Below are 22,779 nucleotides of genomic sequence, written 5' to 3'. Positions count from 1 at the left end.
AGTCATTTTTTTTCTTATGTATTTCCCATCAGTCTCCTCCTGGTTTGGTCAACTATCAGTACGCCTTCGACATGCCAGAAAAAAACATTGTACTTAAACTTATGTCCAGGTTGGGCTATACAAAAGTGGCCTAAATTTATCATTTTTAGGTTTACATTCTTGACAGGCTATCACCTGGTACAAGGTGATTTTAAAAAATCAGTGCTCTCCACAGATCTGGATGAATATTCTACTCTTCACTTTTAAACATCTTGTCTTTAGCTAGTTATCAAGTTGGTAGGGTTTCTCAACCTTAGCACTTCTAACATTTAGGGTCAGAAAATTTTTTGCTGAGGCATTAGGGAGGTATCTTGTGCACTGTAGCATCATCCCTGGCCTCTACTTATTAAATGCCAATAGCACCCTTCCAGGCGTGACAACCAAAAATGTCTCCAGGCATTGCTAGATGTTCCCTGGAGGTGGAAGGGGGCAGGCAGTACCAATCCTATTTGAGTACCACTGAGTTAAAATCAGATTACAAAAATGACAGCCCAGCCCAGAATTGGGAATAAAAAGTTAACAGTTGTTTTTACAAGGGTGGTAATGCGGTATGCAATTCAGAATTACCCTCACTCACTAGCCCCTATACAGTTTTGTTCTAAAGAAATAGGGTATCGAGAGTGTCAAAGAAAAAACTGTAATAAAATGTCTGGAAAAAAAAAGAGACTACTAGGGGAAGCCTCAATATGAACCCAATCTGGGGGAGAGTTCTTCTGTCTTCTAGTCAAAGAACATGTTCCTTTTTGTGCTACTAGAAAAGAGCAAAACTAATTGGGACATATGTGCACCTTGCCCTAACCAGCTGGGCTAGCCTGGCAGACAACTGCAGAACAAACTCCAAACACAAAGGTAATTTTGTGAAATCCATTTAAGTTACCAAAATAGAGAAGGAGCGCAACCGATAGACTGGACTAAAAGCATCTTTTCAGATTTACTGGATAGTACATGAGAAAACTTTTTAATTACGGCAGGCCTGAAAAAAATTACAGGCCTGCATCTTTTGCTTGTTGCTATTTTGGAACCAATAAAGACTCAATTCTTATGAAAGCACATTTCCCATTCCCGAATTTGTCAATGGAGGCTTGGCCGCAGAGCTCTCTCCACTTCCTACTCCCGCATTCCAAAGTGAAGGACACACCATTAGCATCATAAGGTAAAGACGGACTCCTGCGGGTCTTTTCTCAGGCAATAAGAGGATCAGGTTTTCCACCTGAAACCCATAAAGGAAGGAATGGCATAACAAACAGCTTTCAAAAGAGATGTTTTACCTACACTTACAGGGTGACAGTTAAAATATATCTGATCTCTTTCTCTCACTTCCAATTCATCAGTATTTTTACCAGCCCATTTTACACCTTTTTCTCCATCTTTTCTCTAGACCAGTGGGTTCTCAAAGTGTGCTCCCTGGTCAGCATCACCTGGAAACTTGTTAGAAATGCAAATCAGGCCCCACTCCAGACCTAAGTAATCTGAAACTCTGGGAGATGGTTCAGCCATGTGGTATAACAAACCTTCCAGGTGATTCTAATGCATCCCTAAAGTTTGAGAACTAATGACTTAGGCCCATCTTCTTTCTATAACCACAGATAGATTTTATTTTATTTCATTTTATTTTTACAGAAAACGAAACTGCATACTAGTAAACTGAGTCCTCTGTGCACTTTATATAAATCCTCATTTGATCCTCAATCCTGATGCAAGGTTGATTATCCCCCCCTTTCGGGATGAGGAAACGGGCTCAAGGGTTAAATGTCGCTCAAGGTCCCATAGCTAATAACTGCAAGTGGAAGATTAAAGTTTTTGCAGTTCTTTTCACTACTGCAACAAAGGTCTATAGCACTTTATTAATACAGTCCATATTTTCTGCTTTTTCAGTTTTCCGAAATTCGGGGAAAAAAACAGAAATGGATGGGTGACAGCAGTGTGCCAACTGCCTTGGATCCTACCAAACTGGAATTTAAGGGCACAACTCTGGAAAGGTATCTTTCCAATAAGGAACGTTTAATTCGGCTGCGGTCCCTCCTGGCTTTGTCCCGGGGACTGCGCGCATCCCACAAAGAAGGGGTCGGAACTTCAGGCTGGGGGCGCCAGGGGCACCTCCGTGAGCCACCCACCTCTGCTCGGCCGCCGGGCATCCCCGACGCGACAGGTTGTCTGCAACTGCAATTCACATTACCACAGAGAGTCACCGGCAAGGCCCGGGCGCCCTGCGGCTCCGGGCCCGGGGTACTGGTGTACCAGTGGAAACCGGCACACTCCAAAGCCTGGGCGAGCGTCTACCCGCCACCGCAGCTCGGGGCAGGAGGGGCCGAGTGGTGAACCCAAAACCGCCGAGGGCCGCGCGGGGAGAGACCACAAGCCCCACTGGGGTCAGAGTGAAGAGAAGGAAGGAGCGCGGAGGCTGGAAGGCAGGGGCGGGAGAGAGAACGGCAGGGGATGGAGACGGCACGGAGTAGGAAGAGCCGGCCAGCACTCACCGTGAGGGTCGCTCTTCTCGCGGACCCCGTCCACTCGGCCGTCGGGGTGGATGCGCAGGAAGAAGCCCCCGTTTTTGCAGTACAGCCGCTTGGGGTCCTTGAAGTGGCCGGGCGGGAAGGCGCCGCTGCCGCCGTCCTCCGGCAGGGCGGGCAGCGTGGTGATGCTCCCGGCTGCCATGGCCCCGACAGCGCCCTGCCGGGGTCCCCGAGCCCCTGGAGCCGCGCGGGGAGTCGCCGCGCCCCGGCCCCGGCCTCGGACGCGCTCCGGGGCGCGGCCCCGGCCCCGGCCCCCCAGCCTCCCTCCACGCGGCACGCGGCCGCGCCCGCGGGCCCCCAGCCTCAAGCTGTTCCGCCGCTTCCCTCTCCGCCGGCCCTAGAGCACGGGGAGCCGAGCGGCCCGGGAGCTGGGAGTAAGGGCTGGGTGTCTCCGCAGCCGCCGCTCTCGGGAGGGCCGCCTCCCGAAGCTGCAGCGCCAGGGATCCTTTTGCAACCGCGGGCACAGCGTCCGCTGGTCTGGCAACAGCCGGGCCGCGGCGTCACATCTTCTACGTCTCCACCCGCGAACGCCCACCAGCCCCGCAGGTCCCCGGTCCTCCTCCCTTCCTGCGCGCCGCCCCCTACTCGCTCGGCGTTTTAAGGGACCGGTCTCCGGGTCGGGCGCTCTGGCCGCAACACGCAAGCGCGCGACCTCCGTGCCCGGCGTGGGGGGGGGGGCGCAGCCCGAACGCAGCCAGGGGGCGGGGGAGGTGCGGGGATGCGGCGGGAGGCCACGGCCCGGGCCTTCGCCGCTCCGGGGGCTCGACCCCGCCGGTTCCCCCCGAAGGCGCCCAGCCCAACCCCGCGCAACCCAAATCACATTCAGACTTTCTCCACACTGTGGAGCTTTTGCTGTGCAACCAGCCGTGATTCAACTTTTAAAAGTTTAAATGCAATTTTCTCCCCCATTCTTTTTCCCTGCCAGCGTTTCAAAGCGGAGAAACTATTTCCACCCCCAAGAAGCAGAGGAATCGGAAGCGAGGAAGGGTTCTGTGTCAGAATAGGTTTCGAACATCTCTCATCACCAAAAGCCGAGGGTTACTCACAAGCACAAACTGTTAACACTGAAGGCAGGGGCTGAAGTAGTTCACTAACATAAGCGAAGAAAGAGGCCAGAGAAGGGGAGCGGGTTGCGTTGCTAAGAGGAAAAGGCTTTTCTTTTACTAGCCTGACTAACTTGAATTAGACAAAAGTGGAAAGATGAAGGGCCTCAAATCCTCATCGTGATGGAAGTATGTTAATGTCTTATTCTAGCTAAACTGTTAGGCATTTCTTGGAGGGAGGGTAGTTTACTGAAAATCCCAAACTACAAAATTGAAGTTAATTGCACTTTGCTAATTTTCAGTAGAATATAACAGGTACTACAGATTATCAAAATGTCCATCCACAGAACTTCATATACTGAGCACCTACTGTTTGCAAAGCATTTCAGTAAGTGCAGTGGGAGATACCCAATCTTCTGGCACTGTGAGGCTGATACATGGGGAGCACGAACAACACAAATACCAGCAGAAAGTGTCAAGGCCATAGAAGTGTAAAAATAAAGTTTCGTGCGATTTCAGATAAGGGGTAACTCAGCTTGAGGGTAGGCAGCGGTTAGGGAAAGCTTCTTGGAAGATGTGAGAATACAGAAATTCCTCTATTTAAGAACATATTTGGTTTCAAAAGATTATCCATCAGTGCACTTGTTCATAAGTCTCCAAGAGGTGTTTAACTCTAGATGCATTTCTAGGACGTATGAATCGATTCTTTGGAGCTTTAAAACCACGAGTACTCTTCTCCAGGCTGATGTATGTTCTCTGACATCTCTCTCCAAAATGGACAGGTTTTATCTGCTTTGAAAATCTGTTAAGACAGACAGCTCCCTTCCAGACGATCTTTGTGGGTATCCTAGGGAATGCTTAAAGCTACTGCAGCATGCATCAGGTTGCCACTTAACTTTGAAATCGAGTTAGATTTGAAGAAGCCTTGAACTCCGTGTCACACAAACCTGAGTATTCCAAGAGCAAAGGGATAAAAGCTAAGTCAAAATATTTTTGAACAGTAGCATCCAGAAATTTGGGGAACACCTACAAGCAGTTAAGGAATCTGTGTGCTAACAGACCACAGGTCCTGAGGACCTGCATCCCATGTACAATAACTACTTGTTTCCTAGTTCCTTCTAAAACCAGAGGAGGAGATGTCACATGAAATGGATAAGCCAGCTCTGGGAATCTAGGTCTCCAAGACAAATAGTGTTAATTCCAAGAAGACATCATTAAGAAAGTTGTCTCATGTTCCTACCCAGACTCTTCTCAACACACCCCTGTACACATACAGAGAGACAGACAAAATATTCTTAGATGCAATCAATTTGCTCTCAGCTGAACCATAAGCACTCAACTTACATCCTCAATTTACCCAACTATAAGGATGAATATTAAAATAAAGATAATTTTGAAAAATAACTAGAACCAATAGGAGAATTCTATAAGATGATGGATACAAAACTCATTATTTTTAAAAATTATTAGTTTCCAGTGATAACTATTTAGGAACCATAAAGGAAAGAGGAATTTCCCTTACAACACCAAGGTAAATTACTTTGGAATTAATAAGAATTGTTCAGAATCTAAATGATGAAAAGTACAAAGGCTTAATGAGAACTTAAAAAAAATTTTAAGTGTTCCTGGATGGAAACATACAGTAAAATAACAATGTCAAATACCCCTAACCATACTTAAATTTTTTAAACAATATTAGTTTAAAATTTTAGCACCATTTTAAAACAATCTAACAATACTGTAAAATTCAATTGGACAAATAAACGTATAAGAATAGCAAATACTTCTTTCTTAATTGCAGGGAAAAAATCTGAAAGACTTTTAAGTGGACAAAAATGATTACTATATATCTTCAATGGAAAATTAGGCATTGTCTAGGTTATCTGATTCTGTGGGGTCTCTGTACCTTTGTCTTTGAGCAACTTTACAACTCTTGTAAGTTGCAGATAACTGTCATGGACTGAATTGTGTCCCCCCCCCCCCCAGATTCCTATGTTGAAGTTCTAACCTTCAGTATGACTGTATTTGGAGATGGGGCCTTTTAAGTAGGTAATTAAGGTTAAATGAAGTCATAAGGGTGGGTTCTTATAATGGAGTAATTAGGCAAGAAATGAAATAAAAGGATCCAGTTTGCCAAGGAAGAAGTAAATCTATCTGTATTTGCAGAGTACACAATCTTATATATAGAAAACCCTGAAGAATACACACACACAAACATAGACACACACACAACTATCTGAGCTAATAAATGACTTCAGTAAGGTTGCAGGATACAAGATCAGTACATTAAAATCAGTTGTATTTCTTAACACTAGTAAAGAACAATCCAAAAATGAAATTAAGGAAACAATTCCATTTACAATAGCATCAAAATAAATAAAATATTTAGGAATAAATTTAACCAAAGAAGTTCAAGACTTGTATACCAAAAACTACAAAACATTATTTGGAAGAAATTAAATAAGATGTAAATAAATGGGAAGACATCTGTATTCACGGATTGAAAGACAATATTGCTAAGATGGTAATACTCAAATTGATCTACAGCTTCAGTGCATTCTCTGTCAAAATTCCAACTTCCTTTTTTGAAGAAACTGGCAAGCCAATTATGAAACTGATATGGACAGGTGAAGGACTGAGAATAGCCAAAACAGTCTTGAACAAGCAGAACAGAGTTGGAAGACTTGATTTCAAAACTTTCTACAAAGCTACAATGTATAGGACAGTGTGATACAGGATTAAGGGTAGACATATAAATCAATGCAATAGAATTGAGAGTCAAAAAATAAACTCTGACATTTATGATCAACTGATTTTCAACAAGGATGCCAAAACCATTCAATGGGGAAAGAAGAGTCTTTCCAACAAAGGTGTTGGGACTAGATATTCACGTGAAAAGAATTACTTTGGACCCCTGCCTCACACTATATTTTTAAAAATTAACTCAACATAGATCATAGACTTAAATGTAAAACTATGAACCCTCTTAGATGAAAACATAGGTATAAATCTTTGTGACCTTGGATTAGGCAATGGTTTCTTAGATATGGCACTAAAGACGCAACAATAGATAAATTGTACTTCATCCAAATTAGAAAGTTTTGTGTATCAAATCATACTATAGAGAAAATGAAAGGTATCCAGAGAATGGGAGAAAATTTTGCAAATCATATATATGAGAGTCTAGTCTCCAAAATATATAAAGAACAGTTACAACTCAACAGTAAAAAGACAACCCAATTTAAAAGTGGACAAAGTATTTGAATAGACATTTCCCCAAAGAATCTACAAAAATAGCCAGTAAGTATGTGAGAAGATGTTCAAGATAGTCATTAGTAAAATGTAAATCAAAACCACAATGAGTTATCACTTCACACCCACAAAAATAGCTATAATAAAAAACAAACAAACAAAAAACAAAATAACAAGGGCTGTCAAGGGTGTGGAATAATTGGAACCTTCATACAATGCTGGTGGGAACATAAATATAGAGAAGAGTCTGGCAGCTCCTCAAAAATTTAAACATAGAGTCACCGTATGACCTAGCAATTGCATTCATATACATATATATGAAATGAAAACTGTGTTCACACAAAAGCATGTCAATGAATGTTCATAGCAGCATTATTCATAAGAGCCAAAAAGTGGAAACGACCCAAATGTCTATCAATTGACAAATGGATAAACAAAATTTGGTATATCCATACAACGGAATATTATTTGACTCTAAAAACAAATGAAATACTGATACATACTAAAACATAGATGAACCTTGTTACAGTGGAATCAGAAAAGCCAGAAAGAAGAGCATGATTCCATGTATACAAAATGTCAAGAAGAGACCAAAATCCACAGAAATACAAAGTAGATAAAGGGGCTGCCAAGGGCTGGGAGAAGAGGGGGCTGGGGAGTGACTGCGAGCGGGTGTAGGGTGTTTTGGGAGTGACGAAAAAGCTCTGCAGTTAGATAGTGGTAATGGTTGCACCACTTTGTGAATATACTAAAAAGCCAGTAAATTGTACACTTAAAAATGGTGAATTTTATGGCATGTGAATTATCTTAGAAAAAAAATAAAGAAATGCATGTTGAAATAAAAATGAAAATTTTCTCCTATATAGTTGAGAGAAAAAAAGAAATGATATCACCCCAGGTTGTCAAGGACAGGGTGAACTGGAAACTTCATGAGCTGCCAGATGGAGGATAAATTATTGTAGCATTTTGAAAAGGCAGTTTAAAAGTGTGTGCATCAAGTCCTTAAATTTTTTTTCTTAGCAGGTTTTTGTTTTTCACCCTATCACCTGGCATGTAGGATCTTAGTTCCCCAACAGGAATCAAAACCGCGCCCCCGGCATTGGAAGTGCAGAGTCTTAACCACTGGACCTTCAGGGAAGTTCCAAGTCCTTAAGTTTTTGAAATTAAATATCACTTAGGCCAACAGTTTTGGTGCAAGAAATTTACTCTAAAGAAAAAAATCACAGACACGTACATTTAGCAACCTTGGTGTTTATTACAACATTGATTATAATAAGGAAAAAATGAAGGATAATCCAAATAATTAAAGGTGAACAAATTAATTTAAATAAATCATGTCATAGTCATAGAAACCAATGTGTTCCATGTAGCCACATAGACGGCTTTGTAGGAGAATTCATAACATGGAAAAGTACTTGCAATATACATATTGTTAATTGAAAGTAGTTTACAAAACTATAGAATAATATCCCATTTGTTATATACTCCCAAACCCATATTAGAATGAGATATGTTTAAATGTTAGTACTGATACCTTGGATGGTCAAATTATTTTTATTTTATAAAAATAACCTCTGGCTACTCACTATTACATAAAACTTATTATCTAAAATTGTGTCTTGTTTATTTGTTTCCTTATATTATATATTATCTGTCCCCTCACTTCAACAGAATACAAAGTCCCTTAAAGGAGAGATCTTTTTGCCCTAAACATTGCTGTATCCTTGGACCTAGTGGCACTAAGCAGTCTGAACAAATATATATATATTTTAAATGAACACATGCACTAATTTCATTTTAGAAAGTTGTTTTTGAAAACCAAACTCCTCGTCTACATTATGTATGGGTGTGGTCAATGACTCTAAATGTTAACCGTTTTTGAATGAAATCACACCAAGCCCATTTCCTTATGAAAGCTTACTAAAATATACAAATTACTGACTTCTAAAGCCTGGTACATCAGAAGTCATCTAATCAGTTCTCGAGTCATCATTATGACCATCAGCTGTGGTATAATAGCGTGAGCACCTCTATCTCCACGAGACGTAAAAAAAGGTTACTGTTTATCTTTCACGCCCAGGTGGCAGATTCTGGTCTCACCCAGAATAATGATCTGTGCTTTATGTGGATTTTGTGTCCTTGATTTTTAAAAACAGATAAATAAACAAGGAACATACTGAAGTTCCTGAAATAGCCAAGGCTTAATTACGTCACCTTCGGTCAGCTTATTTTTAAATAGTGTATTGTCACTCTACATAGACAGTCAAGCTACAATCATGCACTATTTTCAGATGTCTGTGACCATATTAATCAAGTGACCAGTCTCCTCTCATAGGCTTTGATTTTGCCTTCCCAAGATCAACTCCTAAATTCAGAAAAATAAAAACTTCATGATGTCTTTTACCTTTAAATTATCTTGGGCTTCCCTGAGGGCCACTGGACAACCGCAAGGACTTGTTCTTCTACCTTTGAAAAGAGAGGGATGCTAGAAGTAACTAGGTTTATTCATATGTTCTATGTTTTTTAATTAGCTCAACCCTATAGTAAGAGTTGGATGACAAAGCTATTGAATCAGAGGAGCTCAGCCTTCCTTATATTAATTTCATTCAAATAAATTGTTGTTAATAATAAATATTATTTCAAAGATAGCCCCTTACAGAAAGACCCTGCTATTCCTTATCTTCTGTGTGGTCTGCTCAGATTAGAGAGATTCGAATATCATTGTCCATTTGTTCTTATTTGACATTAGTGTAAAGGGGACATCCTGACCGTCAATTCAAGGCACTTTTTTTTTTTTTTTTAATGTGCAAAAACTAGCAGAAAAAAACCCCTGTCATCTTAAAGCAACTGTGTAAGAAGCAGGAACCTGAATTTACCTTTGGGACAGACTGCTCCTTGGTTTGGGGAAAGCTATATGAACAAACCCTTCAATTATATAAATTTAACACAAGTATCCACCACTAGTGCTGTCCCCCTCCCTGCTCTAAACCCAAGTCAAAAGATAAATGACAGGGCTTCCCTGGTGGCGCAGTGGTTGAGAGTCCGCCTGCCGATACAGGGGACACTGGTTCGTGCCCCGGTCCGGGAATATCCCACATGCCGCGGAGCGGCTGGGCCCGTGAGCCATGGCCGCTGAGCCTGCGCGTCCGGAGCCTGTGCTCCGCAACGGAAGAGGCCACAACAGTGAGAGGCCCGCGTACCGCAAAAAAAAAAAAAAAAAAAAGATAAATGACAAACTGGGAAATTATGCAGTATCTGTGACATCAAAGTTAAACTAAAAAACAAAGAGACCTTAAATATCAGTGAGAAACGACTCACTGGCAAAGGAACATGAACAAGTAGTTCATAGAAAAAGAAATATAAATAAAATATATAGATTAATACATAATTTTTACATAAAGAAGCCTTTTAAAATATATAAACAAAATATAAAACATTCGAGGGAAAGAAATACATTGTTTTATTTCTCAGATGGGTACAGTCAAAAAGTTTAACATATAGGATTAGAGAGTTGAAGGAAACAGGTACTCTCTTTCACTGCTGGTGGGAGATCGATCAACAATAGCATTCAATATTTGAAATAAGTGTATCTTTTAATTCAGCAATTTCTTGTCTAGAAATTTATCCTACAGACATATTCACACACATGCACAAAGATGTGTGAACATATATACTTCAGCTTTGCTTGTGGTTGCAAAAGACTGGAAATAAACAATAAAATGGTCTTCATTAGAGGCTTATGAAAGAAACTATGTGGAGTCATTCATTTAATGTTTTTTGAGAGCCCATCATTGCCAGATGCAATTTATAAAGAACTATTGCAGTTTTTTTTTATAATGAAGTCAATCTATATACATGGCTGTGGAATGATCTAGGTATACTGAAAAAGTAGAAAATAAGTGAAAAATGTAAGGCATATTGCAATGTGTTTAGCATGCTTCCATTTTCATGAAGGGAAAACATGCATATGCCTGCAATATATATTGGGTTGGCAGAAAAATGCCTTTGGTTTTTAAGTAAAAACAAAAGATAACATTTTTCATTTTCACCAAGAACTTGATTGAACAACATATTCACCCTTTTGTTCCACAACCTTCTGCCATTTTTCAGGCAACTTCATAATTCCATCTTCCCAAAACTTTTTATCTTTTTGAGCAGAGAATTGTTCTAGGTGCCTTTTACAGTCTTCCAGGGAATTGAATTTTTTTCCATTAAGAGAATTTTGTAAAGACTGAAATCAATGGAAATCCGAAGGTGCAATATCTGGTGAATACAGAAGATGAATCAGAACTTCCCAGCCAAGCTCTAACAGTTTTTGCCTGGTCATCAAAGAAACATGTGGTCTTGCGTTATCCTGATGGAAGATTATCCATTTTCTGTTGACTAATTCCAGACACTATTCATCGAGTACTGCTTTCAGTTGATCTAATTGGGAGCAGTACTTGCTGGAATTAATCGTTTGGTTTTCCGGAAGGAGCTCATAATAGAGGACTCCCTTTCAATCCCACCATATACATAACATCACCTTCTTTGGATGAAGACCAGCCTTTAGCGTGGTTGGTGGTTGTTCATTTCACTTGCCCCATGATCTCTTCCATTCCACATTATTGGACAGTATCCACTTTTCATTGCCCATCACAATTTGTTTTCAAAACGGAACGTTTTCGTTATGTAGATTATGTATATAGAGAACTGTATGCGGAAATACAGTCAAGAAGGTTTTTTTCGCTTAACTTATGAGGAACCCAAATATCAAAGTGATTCACATGACCAACCTGGTGCAAATGATTTCAACGTTTGATTTGGATATTTTGAGTATGTCAGCTATCTCCCGCATGGTGTAACATTGATTGTTCTCAGTTAATGTCTCAATTTGATCACTATCAACTTCAACTGGTCTACCAGACTGTGGAGCATCGTCCAGTGAGAAATCTCCAGCAAACCAGTTTTGACACATTCAATCAGTCACAGCACCTTCTCCATACACTGCACAAATCTTTTTTTGCGTTTCAGTTGCGTTTTAACCTTTCTTGGAATTAGAAAGCATAATATGCCGAAAATGTTGCTTTTTTCTTCCAACTTCAATATTAAAAGGGTTACACAAAAATTCACCAATATTGATAATTTTTTTAAAATACACGCTGATACGACAGCTGTCACAATACAATCTAACAAAATTGTTTCGAATGAAGTTAAAGACAACTAAGTGCTACTAGAGGCATCTTACAGAAAAAAACGAATGAACATTTTGGCCAACCCAATACGTGCTTTTATAGACAAAATATTTCAGGAGTGTCTGCCTCTAGGGACTGGAATCTGCAGTTAAAGGAAGACTTCTCATTGTACTGTTTTTGTACTACTTGATTTTTTTAAACCATATGCATGTACTAATTTTTCCTACTTATTTGAAAACATATGTAATGAGAAAAATATAATAATTTGAGGTAAAATTCCTCAATAAAAACCAGAAAGTAAATGCAGAGGGTCCATGAAGTAAAGATGCCCTGTGTCGTCTCTGGCCACGTCCTGTAGGATTCCAGGGACAGCTCTCTGCTGACTTCTGCACTCCATCTTATCCTCCCCAATGGAAAGTGGCTGCAGTTGTATTTTGAGAGAAGATATTTGTAGGTATCCCTTCATCCACTTATTGCCTCGCTCCTCAAAGTTGGACTCTGAAGTATTTTAATTTTCAGTTCCATTATAAGAGATAAAACCAAAATTCATACTGAATATGAAGGGATGAGGGCCCAGAAATAGGCCACATCACGGAACAGGAGAGAGCAGGGATTGATTTGGTGCCCATTCCCCAAATGTCCACAAGGACATGTTGAGAATCTTCCAGTGAGAAGATGTTCCTGGACTTTCTCAGGCAGCTAATGTCTTATAATTGGTTTCTTATTTCTTCATTTACCATTTCTATAAAATGAAGGAGTATTTTTTTAATGTGAGCTTATGGATGTTTTCCTTTTAAACATTTTTATTGACACCTTGAATTAGGTTTCTTTTCATTCTTTTTGTTGTTGGGTTTTAACTGGTTAAAAATTAACTTTGTACAATAATACAAAGTTATACAATATCTTTGTGAAAAATGCAAGCATTACAGATAATGGTGAGAGTATTCTTTGGACTCCACCCCCACTTCCTTCTTCTTCCCAGATAAAACCATTTTTCTCAGTTTGGGGTGTATCACTTCAGATTTTTCTTTGTGCATTTACATGCATATGTGTACCATAGAAAAGATACAGTGTTATTTAGTATGAGTGTATGTATCTTTACATAAATGGTATCACGTTTCCCTAACTTTCAGTAACTTGTGTTTTCGCTCAGTGTATGTCTTAGAATTCTTTCCATGATAATTAAACATGGATCTACCTTGTTCATTTTAATGGCTACAGAGTATTCCAGAGTCCTAAATTATTTCCTGACTGATGTACATTTAGGTTTTACACAAGTCTTGGCCACTACAAACAGTGCTGCGATGACCATCTCCATGTGCATATATTTAACTTTTTCTCCAGAGTTACCTAGCGATGGATTTATTGGGTTCCTGCATTCTCAACTTTAATTTTAAAATACATTGCCAAATTCACCTCCAAAGTAACTGTACTGTGTTACATTCTGGCCAGTGAACAGCGCTCGTGCCTTCACAGAGGTGCCATTCTTGCTAAAGTTTTAGCATCATAAAGCTGGAAATGCTAATTAGTAGTACAGATGATAAAATTAAAACTTAAAAGCCTTTCTACAACTTAGAAGGATTAAGGTAAAATTAGTAGATATAGTAAAGTTCTGCTTCTAAGTTTAAAAAAAGAATAAATTGAGCAAGTATAGCATGGCAGAATCTGGCTTAGAAAAAAGTCACGTAAAAAAATACCACATGGAAGTTAAAAATTCAATGGCCTAATCCCAGGCCTACAATCCCCGTGTAAATCTATACCTCTGATTGTCCATGATTTGAAAATAAAGGTCATCATTGCTGTTGGTATACTGAAAAAAGAAAAATAAAAGATCACATGATTAGTAGAAACCAATAGGGTAAATAATTGCCCCCAAAACTACCATAACTGGGCTTCATTAATAGATGTTTAGTGAGCAGATAAGAGGGTACAATTTCTCTGAACTTTGAATACATCACATATGGAACATTAATATCTTTTTTTTTTTTTTTTTTTTTTTTTTGCGGTACGTGGGCCTCTCACTGTTGTGGCCCCTCCCGTTGTGGAGCACAGGCTCCGGACGCGCAGGCTCAGCGGCCATGGCTCATGGGCCCAGCCGCTCCACGGCATGTGGGATCTTCCCGGACCGGGGCACGAACCCGTGTCCCCTGCATCGGCAGGCGGACTCTCAACCACTGCGCCCCCAGGGAAGCCCTGGAACATTAATATCTTAAGGGGACATTGACAAGACAGAGTTTTCAAGATAGGGTAACACTGATTACCATAATCATGCAAATTCCCACTTTTCATCAGGTTCTTTTATGCAAAGGCTGAATGAAAGTTCATTACAGCAAGAAGCTGCAGAAACACTCTTCCTTCAGTTCTCCAAAGAGAGTTTCTACTTATTATGGACTCTTTGTCATCCTTTCTAGACACAGGAGAATGGACCACCATAGGGCTTCCATCTCTACAGTTCTAAGATTCTTTATCTTTTCTTGGATATACTTCTGTTTTCCCAGAAATGTTCCCAGACATCAGTAGCTTTAACCTGACTACATATGGTAATGTGTACCAAATTTAGAAATATTTTAAACTCCAACCCACCCAAACTGGCTAACTATAGCCAATGTTTATTTATGTTCAGAGGAGAGGATTGAATATTTTTCTCTTTCATCTCAGAGGAAGCATCAGCTTTATCGTAGTCCAATTTACTATATCTTCAGCCAAAACTATGACTTTCTTTGTAACTCTTCAGCCAATGACCTCAAGACTGACCTACAGCAGTCATCTCCCTGGGGATGAAAAAGGTTATTTAAACACTTCAGTCCCTAGTCATTAGGAGAATACAAAATTTCATTTCAAATTAGTGGTAAGGTCTTCTCACAAAAGTAATACAGAAAGGAGTAGTGATTAAAAAAAAAAACAAAAAAACTGGAACCAGTGTTGACTAGACTTGAAATTTTCAAGTGTTCTCTCAATATTCCTTCTATGATCGGAAAATGCATTTCATTAATTTAAACTCTCCAAAACAATGTGCTGTCTGAAAAACTAACATTCTGACCAGTAGTTAACTAATAGAATAATGAAGTTATTTTAAAGATTCTATTTAAAACCATTGCAATTCAAATAGGCTGAGATAAAGTTAATGTTTTCACTATCCATGTAAAAGGCAAACATAGTTAGAAAAACAATCAATAATGTTATTATAAGGACAACTATTTAAAAACTTTAGCGTTATGTATATGTACGAACAGCAAATGAGTACTAATTTCCAATTTTTCCTGTTTATTTATTATAGAGCATCTGGATATCTCTCTACCTTACATGTCTATTTAGAAAAACAATTTGAGGGGACTTGCCTATTAAAAGACAGAAGAGCTTAAAATTATAAAAATGAGCAACACATGTCACTTAAAAGGACAGTACTAATCCAGGAGCTGGATCTTTACATTAATCGATCACTGAATTTAGCTCTAATCTTCCTGGCAGACAAGGCAATAAGGGAAATAAGTTGTGTTCTAAAATGTGTGCTATTTGATAAGAGCTCACGGAAAAGTTAACTCTTTCCTGGCATCAATTCTCTTAGAAACCTGTTAAGTGGCTCTTTATAAAGGGAGCAGTAAGTAACGTAAGGACCAATATTTTGAACTGTAATTTCGCCAAAGATTAAGAAAATATTCTTCAGATTTCCTTAATAAAGCCAAGTTCAACATTCAGTTGTAACTTGGTGAAAGCATTTCTGTAGAGGATTTTAAAAATGTATTTCAGAAACACTGTATTCTGTTGATCTAATTTAATACAAGAACAGATTTTACGTAATTTAGAAGAACAGTTGAATAATACACTCCTTAGGTCTTCTCTCTCAAATATCAGTTACCCCATGCCCAATTATATACTTATTACTATTATTATTTCTTACAACTACAAGAATGTTCATGAAGATAAGCACAAAGAAGAAAGTATTGCTGTAATAGCCCTAGCCAGCAATTATAATGCTAACATTTTCTGGTGTATCCTTCATAGATGATGGATAAGGATAGAGATCTATAAATAGTTTAGTTTTTACCAAACTGGGTCACACTGGACACATTTTTATAACATTTTCCATTAACCAGTATATTATGAACATTTCTACATGTCATTAAGTATTTTTCTGTAGCTTTATTCTTAATGCCATCGTATTATTGCATTGCATGGATATACAATAATTTACTTAATCCACTGCTTGTGGACATTTAGGTAGTTCTCACTGTTTAAATTACATCTTACTGTATAATTCTAATTACTTTCTTAGGACTAATTCTTTGCTCTTATGTCCTTTTGATTTCCCTTTCATGGGGCTCATTGCACTTCTAATTATTTGTGTAATGTCTATTCACTCACTGATAGAATATAATTTCCAGCCCTTGATATAGAAGACACTCAATAAATAAATACTTCTGATTAAATAAATGAATGTTTTAAGACTTTGGGGTACATTTTATCAAGTTTGTTTGAAAAAGTTGTGTCAGTTTACACTTTTCCTGAAAGCATGATGAGAGTCCCTCTTTTTTCCATATTCACTTTGGGTATCATCTCGGGCATCACCTTGATGTGCAAAAAATGTCAGTTCACTAAATTACTGTGTTAATTTAGATTTTTTAATTTTTTCATAAGTTTGGCAAGTGCTAAGAAAAGGTCATTTCAATGTTATCTGGAAAGTGCCTAAAATACCAGTGTTCAAAGCAACACTCTCTGGTCCAAGTTACCAGATTCACAGACAATAACTTCAGGCTATAAATATTCAGAATTTTGACTCTTAGTCTGGAAAGGAAAGATTTTCATCTGCACAGAGGCGGACCATAGGGGTTCCTATGAGCCTGACATTTGGGGAAAGAGACAGGAAAAGCCAGTCAGGTACCTGTACCTTTTAATTGTTCTTTTCTGCTCATCACATTTCCATATGACATGGATTTTTAAAGGAACAAAAGATAAAATATTCATTGACCGTTTTTCTTGGTCAATTATTATAAGCACTTAATTTAAATTTATTTTTCCTCTTAATGTGTTCACTTCTCTCCCCCATTTCCTGATACACTTTGAATAAATCCCACTGTGCAATCATATCCACCTCACTGGTATTAAGTACTGTTAGTGACATCAGTGTGTAGGCTGCAAAAAATACCTAACTTTTGAGAGGAGCTAGTCATGCAATTTGTGTCGCCCTGTTTTCACTTAAAGCCATCACATTGAAAACAAAAACAAAACCAAAATAAAAAAAAAAAAACAGAAAAATTACCTCACTCATCCTGAGCAAAATGACACAGATTTCTTCATTTTGCAGTTGCTGAGGGTGTCAATTCTCTTGAGAGTCTACGATCTAATTCACACCCATAAATCACAGGTCATGGCTTCTGATGGGTGATGGCGTCAGTGCCTAGGGTCAGTTCATTCTGATATTTCCAGAAGATGTTCTGGTATAATGATAAAACTTTCAAAGAGTAAATGGAAGTTGATACTTCAAGACAGCTGCTTGCAAGTGTACTTTCAACATCATTGTTCACACATAAAATGAAAAGGGAGGATACTAGCAATTTACGGCACCGAAACTGAACTCTTTAAGAGACACAGCAAAAAGAAAGACCATGTGTTCAAGGCGTTGATATCATATAGTTGAGATAGGTTGTCTTGCACAGGATATGTCAAGAAGACCTGTTACTGCCCAAACCTCAAGTAGACCCTCAGTTTTCTCAGGGAATTCTACCATATTGCCTCGGTTGCTTAACACTTTCAACCTGAGACCGTTTCACACTTCTCCTTTTATCTTAAACTTCCAACAAACCCCATTCTTAGTTGACTCCTCCTTCTGCTTCTTATTTCACTGAAGGTAATGGAATCAATCAGAATAGAATTCCCTCAACTTCCCACCATCAAACAGCCAACCTACTTGTATCTGCTCCCAGGTACTCTATGTGGCCCTTGACCTGCCCCGTGCCCACCTCCACCTGAGTGTGGGCTCACATTTCCTCTCCCTTGCTGAAGGGTTGTTCCCCAGCATCAGTTTTGCTCCTTCCCAGTAGATCATAAAAATATGATCAGCATAAAAATATGTAGCTCTTTCCCTAACTTCATAAAAGTCCCTCCCTTCCCTTGGCCCAGACCTTTCCAGGTACCACCCCATTTTCTGCTTCCCTCTAAAGCAAAATTCCTCAAGGGTTGTCTAATTGTTGCTTCTTCTGCTTCCACCCATTTGTTTCTCTGTTTTGAGCCTTTGATTTCATTTATTGCTTAAGCAACTGTATGACAACAGAAGTGATGACTGCAAAAAAGACTTCATCCACATTCCACTAGCCTAAGACATCAGTTCTTGTTTTATTTGTGCTTGCTTTTTGTATTTGCTCATTGGTGTATGCCCTTTTTTACCCTGTTCCAATCATAGACTAGGAATATTTTTTTTATGCTACTCTCCTTGCTTAACAGTATAATTTCCTATCTTGCTACACAATTTAAAGAATCCTTATTTTAAGAATTAAATTTCATCTAGTTGATACGTGTATAATTCATTTCACCATCCACTATTTTGGGCCATTTAGATGGTATTTTACCATTGTTACAAATACTGCTTTGGTTAAGCACTTCATGTACCTAATTTACCAGTAGCCTTTGTATGAATTGTTTGTCCATGTAGATTGTAGAGAAGTCATTTAAAATGTGGTATAACTATCCAATGATATAGTGGCTGGTATTCTATCTACTATGGAAAAAGTATAAGATCCTCCGTAATATCATGTCACATCAAGTTGGACTTGGGATGGGAGGACGGTTGCCTCATCTTCTTCCTGGTTACACTTCACCACTGTTCTTTCAAGCCCTGATGGCATGGGTCATTCAGTGGCCATCTTCAAGATTCTCCAGGCCAGAAGTAGACACAGTGTCCATGTTCTGGTATGCCCCATACTTCAGGAGATCACATTACTCTCCCAAGAACTCTCTGTATGCATTACTTTGGTGGCATCACCTGACCATACCTGTGTGTTCTGTAACTCAGCAAGCATCCAGCCAAGGAACTGGACACAAGTCACCTCATTTACAATCTCTGTGCATCTCCTCAAGTGCTTCTCTCCAGGAATATTGTTTTCCTTAAGGCCTAAACATCACTCTTCCCCATCCCCAAATCTTTCTTTACACAGACTAGGGAGAGGAGGGTACTGGCTGATGTGCCCATTAGGAAGTCCTGCCAGGATATTCTGGCAGCTTGACTTCCAGATAGTTCTCTTATGGGAGAACATTTGTCTCCATCTGCTCCCCAGCATTGGGTCTAGCATAAATCTCACAACTTCTGGGTAATAGGAAAATCCTATTAACATCCTATTACTATTACATACCTTTCCTTTCTTCAAAGTTTTCCTTGTTGCTTTAATTTTGGTCTAGTGCTTGTAAACAGTATGTGTGGCAAGTATCTTGTCTGCTTGCTCCTCTGGACCCACTATTCACCCTTCTGGTCCCTGCAAAAGGGCTGACTTGTAGGGACCACACCAACTTCTTCCCTTGCTCTCTGGCTAAATCAAGGGAGGGAGACTGAAGTTAATTCTTGACTCCTTCCTGTGATGTCACCTCTATGACCTTCAACTAAGAGTCACTGCTCCTCTCTGGGTGTCCTACTCTACATGATTCTTTCTTTCCAGGTTCTGGGAATCCCACCCTCCCTTTGTCCTTTTGGGCCTCGGAGTGGGAACAGCCCTGCTGGTGTTCACCCAGTATCACACTATGCCTTGTACTTCCACTCCCCATGCACACCTTCCAGAGGAGGCCTTTCTCAAATTATCCTGTTTCCAATGTGTCATCTTACTGAGGCCCTGCCTGATACAGAATATAATCGAATTTGATTTTCAAACTCAATCTGAGAGTTTTTGCCTTTTGATAGGAGAATTTCACAATGGTAGTGAAAATTTATAGACTTAATTTTATTTCTTCCACTTTATTGTACATTTGTATACTTTCTTTTCTCTCTTTTCCTCACTCTTATTAGATTGATAAGGTTTCTTTTTATCTGTTTCTCCTCCACTCATAAATTGGATTTCCATTCTGCTACTCATAACTTTCCTGGCTTTAGAAGTTATTTTTATATTTCTATGGATATGTGAAAATTAAATAATGTCCTCCAACTTGCTCATTCCCTACCAGACATACATTTTTTCAATTTCACTAATAGTTGTCTTCCCAACTGTAATAATTACATCTTTCTATCGATGGATCAAAAAATAAGTAACAACTTTGCCTTCCTACCACACTCTATTACTAGCTTAATACTTCTCCACTTCTTCCACTGAAATGAAACCTTTAGAACATTTGACTGCCCATACCTTCCCTATTGTTTGCGGTATGTGGGTCTCTCACTGTTGTGGCCTCTCCTGTTGCGGAGCACAGGCTCCGGACGCGCAGGCTCAGCAGCCATGGCTCACGGGCCCAGCCTCTCCATGGCATGTGGGATCTTCCCGGACCGGGGCACGAACCTGTGTCCCCTGCATCAGCAGGCGGACTCTCAACCACTGTGCCACCAGGGAAGCCCAAATCTTGAGTTTGTATGAGATAATTATAGGATTTCAAACCCAGACAGTCATCAAGTTTTTCCTCATAGAATCTCCTGTTTCAAAATTCTTACCAGAGTATAATCTCCAGTTAACTGTCATATTCCATTTAGATATAATTGTAAATATTATGAAATTCATTGTTCATCAATGTTTCCTGAACTTTTCATCTTCCCTATCATGAGATTTGATTTTCATTTGGTTAGAAAATTTTCTCAGAAAGGTACACAGGTAGGATATTTTTGGAGCCTCTGCAACACTCCAAAACTTCTTTACTTTGCTCTCACATGGGGATGAGAACTTCCCTTGATAGAGGGATATTGCCAGTGGTCTGTAAATATAAATGCAAATTGTCTGATTCAACCAAGGTTACAGATAAGAAGTCTATTACTAGTCTAGTTATCTTTCCATTATCAATTGCCTTTGAAAGTTTTGTTCTTTGTCTAGAAGCCTTGGAAGATTTTCAACTATGATGCCAAATGGTGATTTCCTAAATCCATCATTCCTTCCACATTTATTAGTGAGTATTATATATATATAGTGTTGTATACTGTAAGGAAAAGCTTTTTCTTCTCATTCATTCATTCATTTTTGTATATTAGTATGAACTCATGGTTGCTTAATTTATTCAGTAGGCAATATCTGTTTCTATTGTTGTTTACTGACCCTCAAATTGTCCCGGATTTGCCTAGCCCCTTTAGGCTGGCTTTCAGTTCTTTTGACATATTCTCATCATTCTTTGAACACTTCTGTACTTTCTGGCACACACACAAAAATTTTCCAGGCTTATCTTATACTTTTCCAACCCCAGCCCTGGAATCAAGTATATCTTCAAAGAGCTTTGGGCTTTTTTTTTGTTTTGTTTGTCTGTCTGTTTTTCTTTTGTTATTTTTTTGCAGAGAATGGTATTTAGTAACAGATCTGAACAGTAGGTATTCTCAATGTTTTTGCAATGGCATTGCCCTTAGGCTCTCTCAATGGAAAGAGCTAGGGCATATATATCTACACACACACACACACACACACACACACACCTATATACATATACTATCGAAAACACAAACACAAAATGACTGATATATCCAATTCTGATTTTACATACTTCAGGGTTTATTCCAGTTTCCTCCCTTTCCATATTCGTAAATCCTTTTTCTAAGAGGGAGAAGCCTGGCCCCCATAACCCCAATATATTTGTTTGTTGGATCAACCCCCAAGGTAATCAGTCTCTTCTCATCCCCACTGCCCCCTGAGTGGGCATCCACTCACCTCGTTCTGCAATTGCCCACATGTACGGATGCTGTCCCTATATTGCGTGGGCGCACATGCCACGCCATTGCTACAACCCCACTCCATGCAAAGGCCTTTCTCATCCCTCTTAGGAACCACCTCCTTGCACTGGGCCATTAGCACCCACTGTCCAATGTGGATACTTACTTTTGCTCAATTTCACCTACTGGCTTTAGTACCAAATTATTTAAGCAAGAAAGAATGAAGGAAAGAAGGAAGGAATGAAGGCAGGCATTTAGAAAAAAAAATTATCTATCTATACATATATGTGTATGTATACCTACATTTATATGTATATATTCCAAAACTCCCATCACCATAATTGATGCCCTTTCTTTTATTACTTTATTTTCTTTTTCTTATTACCAAAGCAGGTCATACAAGCAATGTAATACTGATAAGTGTAGGAAAGGAAAAACATTTTCTTCTACCCTCTCAGGTTTTGTATCTGGGAGCCTACAATTAAACTGAGAAAAGATAGATTAATAGGAGAAAAACTGTGTGTTTCTTTGTAGATGTTAATATTTTCACATGCATAGGGGCTTCAAGATAAAAGTGAAAACCCAAAGAATCCGTTAAACCAGTGGACTCATGTCTGTATCGTTTTTAACAAAGGGTAATAAATTGTGGAGAAGTGAGCAAAGGAAAAGGGGTTTGGGGCCTCTGTGGGTAGTAAACTGTGGAAAGATGACTAGGAAATATATGGGAGACAAAACTTGTTTAGTTAGGCAGATAAGAGCTATATTTCTCCTCTTCCTGGAGAGGAAAGCACATTTACAAATGGAAATTTATATCACCTTTACAAAGGGAAATTTATGCCCCGGTTTTAGGTAAAAAGGGGGAGGCAAAGAGTTCTTCCTGTGTCACCTCTTCTCAATTGCCTTCAGCTCAAAATAATCCTTATGCCAAAGTAGCATATTTTGGG

The 22,779-nt window shown here is 39.2% G+C and overlaps 1 protein-coding gene across 1 annotated transcript in view; it reads right to left on the bottom strand.

Annotated features, from left to right (window-relative positions):
• FGF2 (fibroblast growth factor 2) overlaps window positions 1-2,694 on the bottom strand; it is a gene marked incomplete at its 5' end in the record, with an annotated part of 54,388 nt that extends 51,694 nt beyond the window's left edge. Inside the window, one exon of the mRNA XM_082652942.1 lies at window positions 2,517-2,694. Coding sequence (XP_082509068.1) covers window positions 2,517-2,694 — 178 coding nt within the window. The remainder of the gene's footprint in view (window positions 1-2,516) is intronic.
• Between the last annotated feature and the right edge of the window lie 20,085 nt (window positions 2,695-22,779).

Source organism: Grampus griseus (genome assembly GCF_964374135.1).
Source record: "Grampus griseus genome assembly, chromosome: 4".
Lineage (NCBI taxonomy): Eukaryota > Metazoa > Chordata > Mammalia > Artiodactyla > Delphinidae > Grampus > Grampus griseus.
Note: the sequence above shows the minus strand (reverse complement) of the source record. Positions and strands in the feature narration are given on the sequence as shown.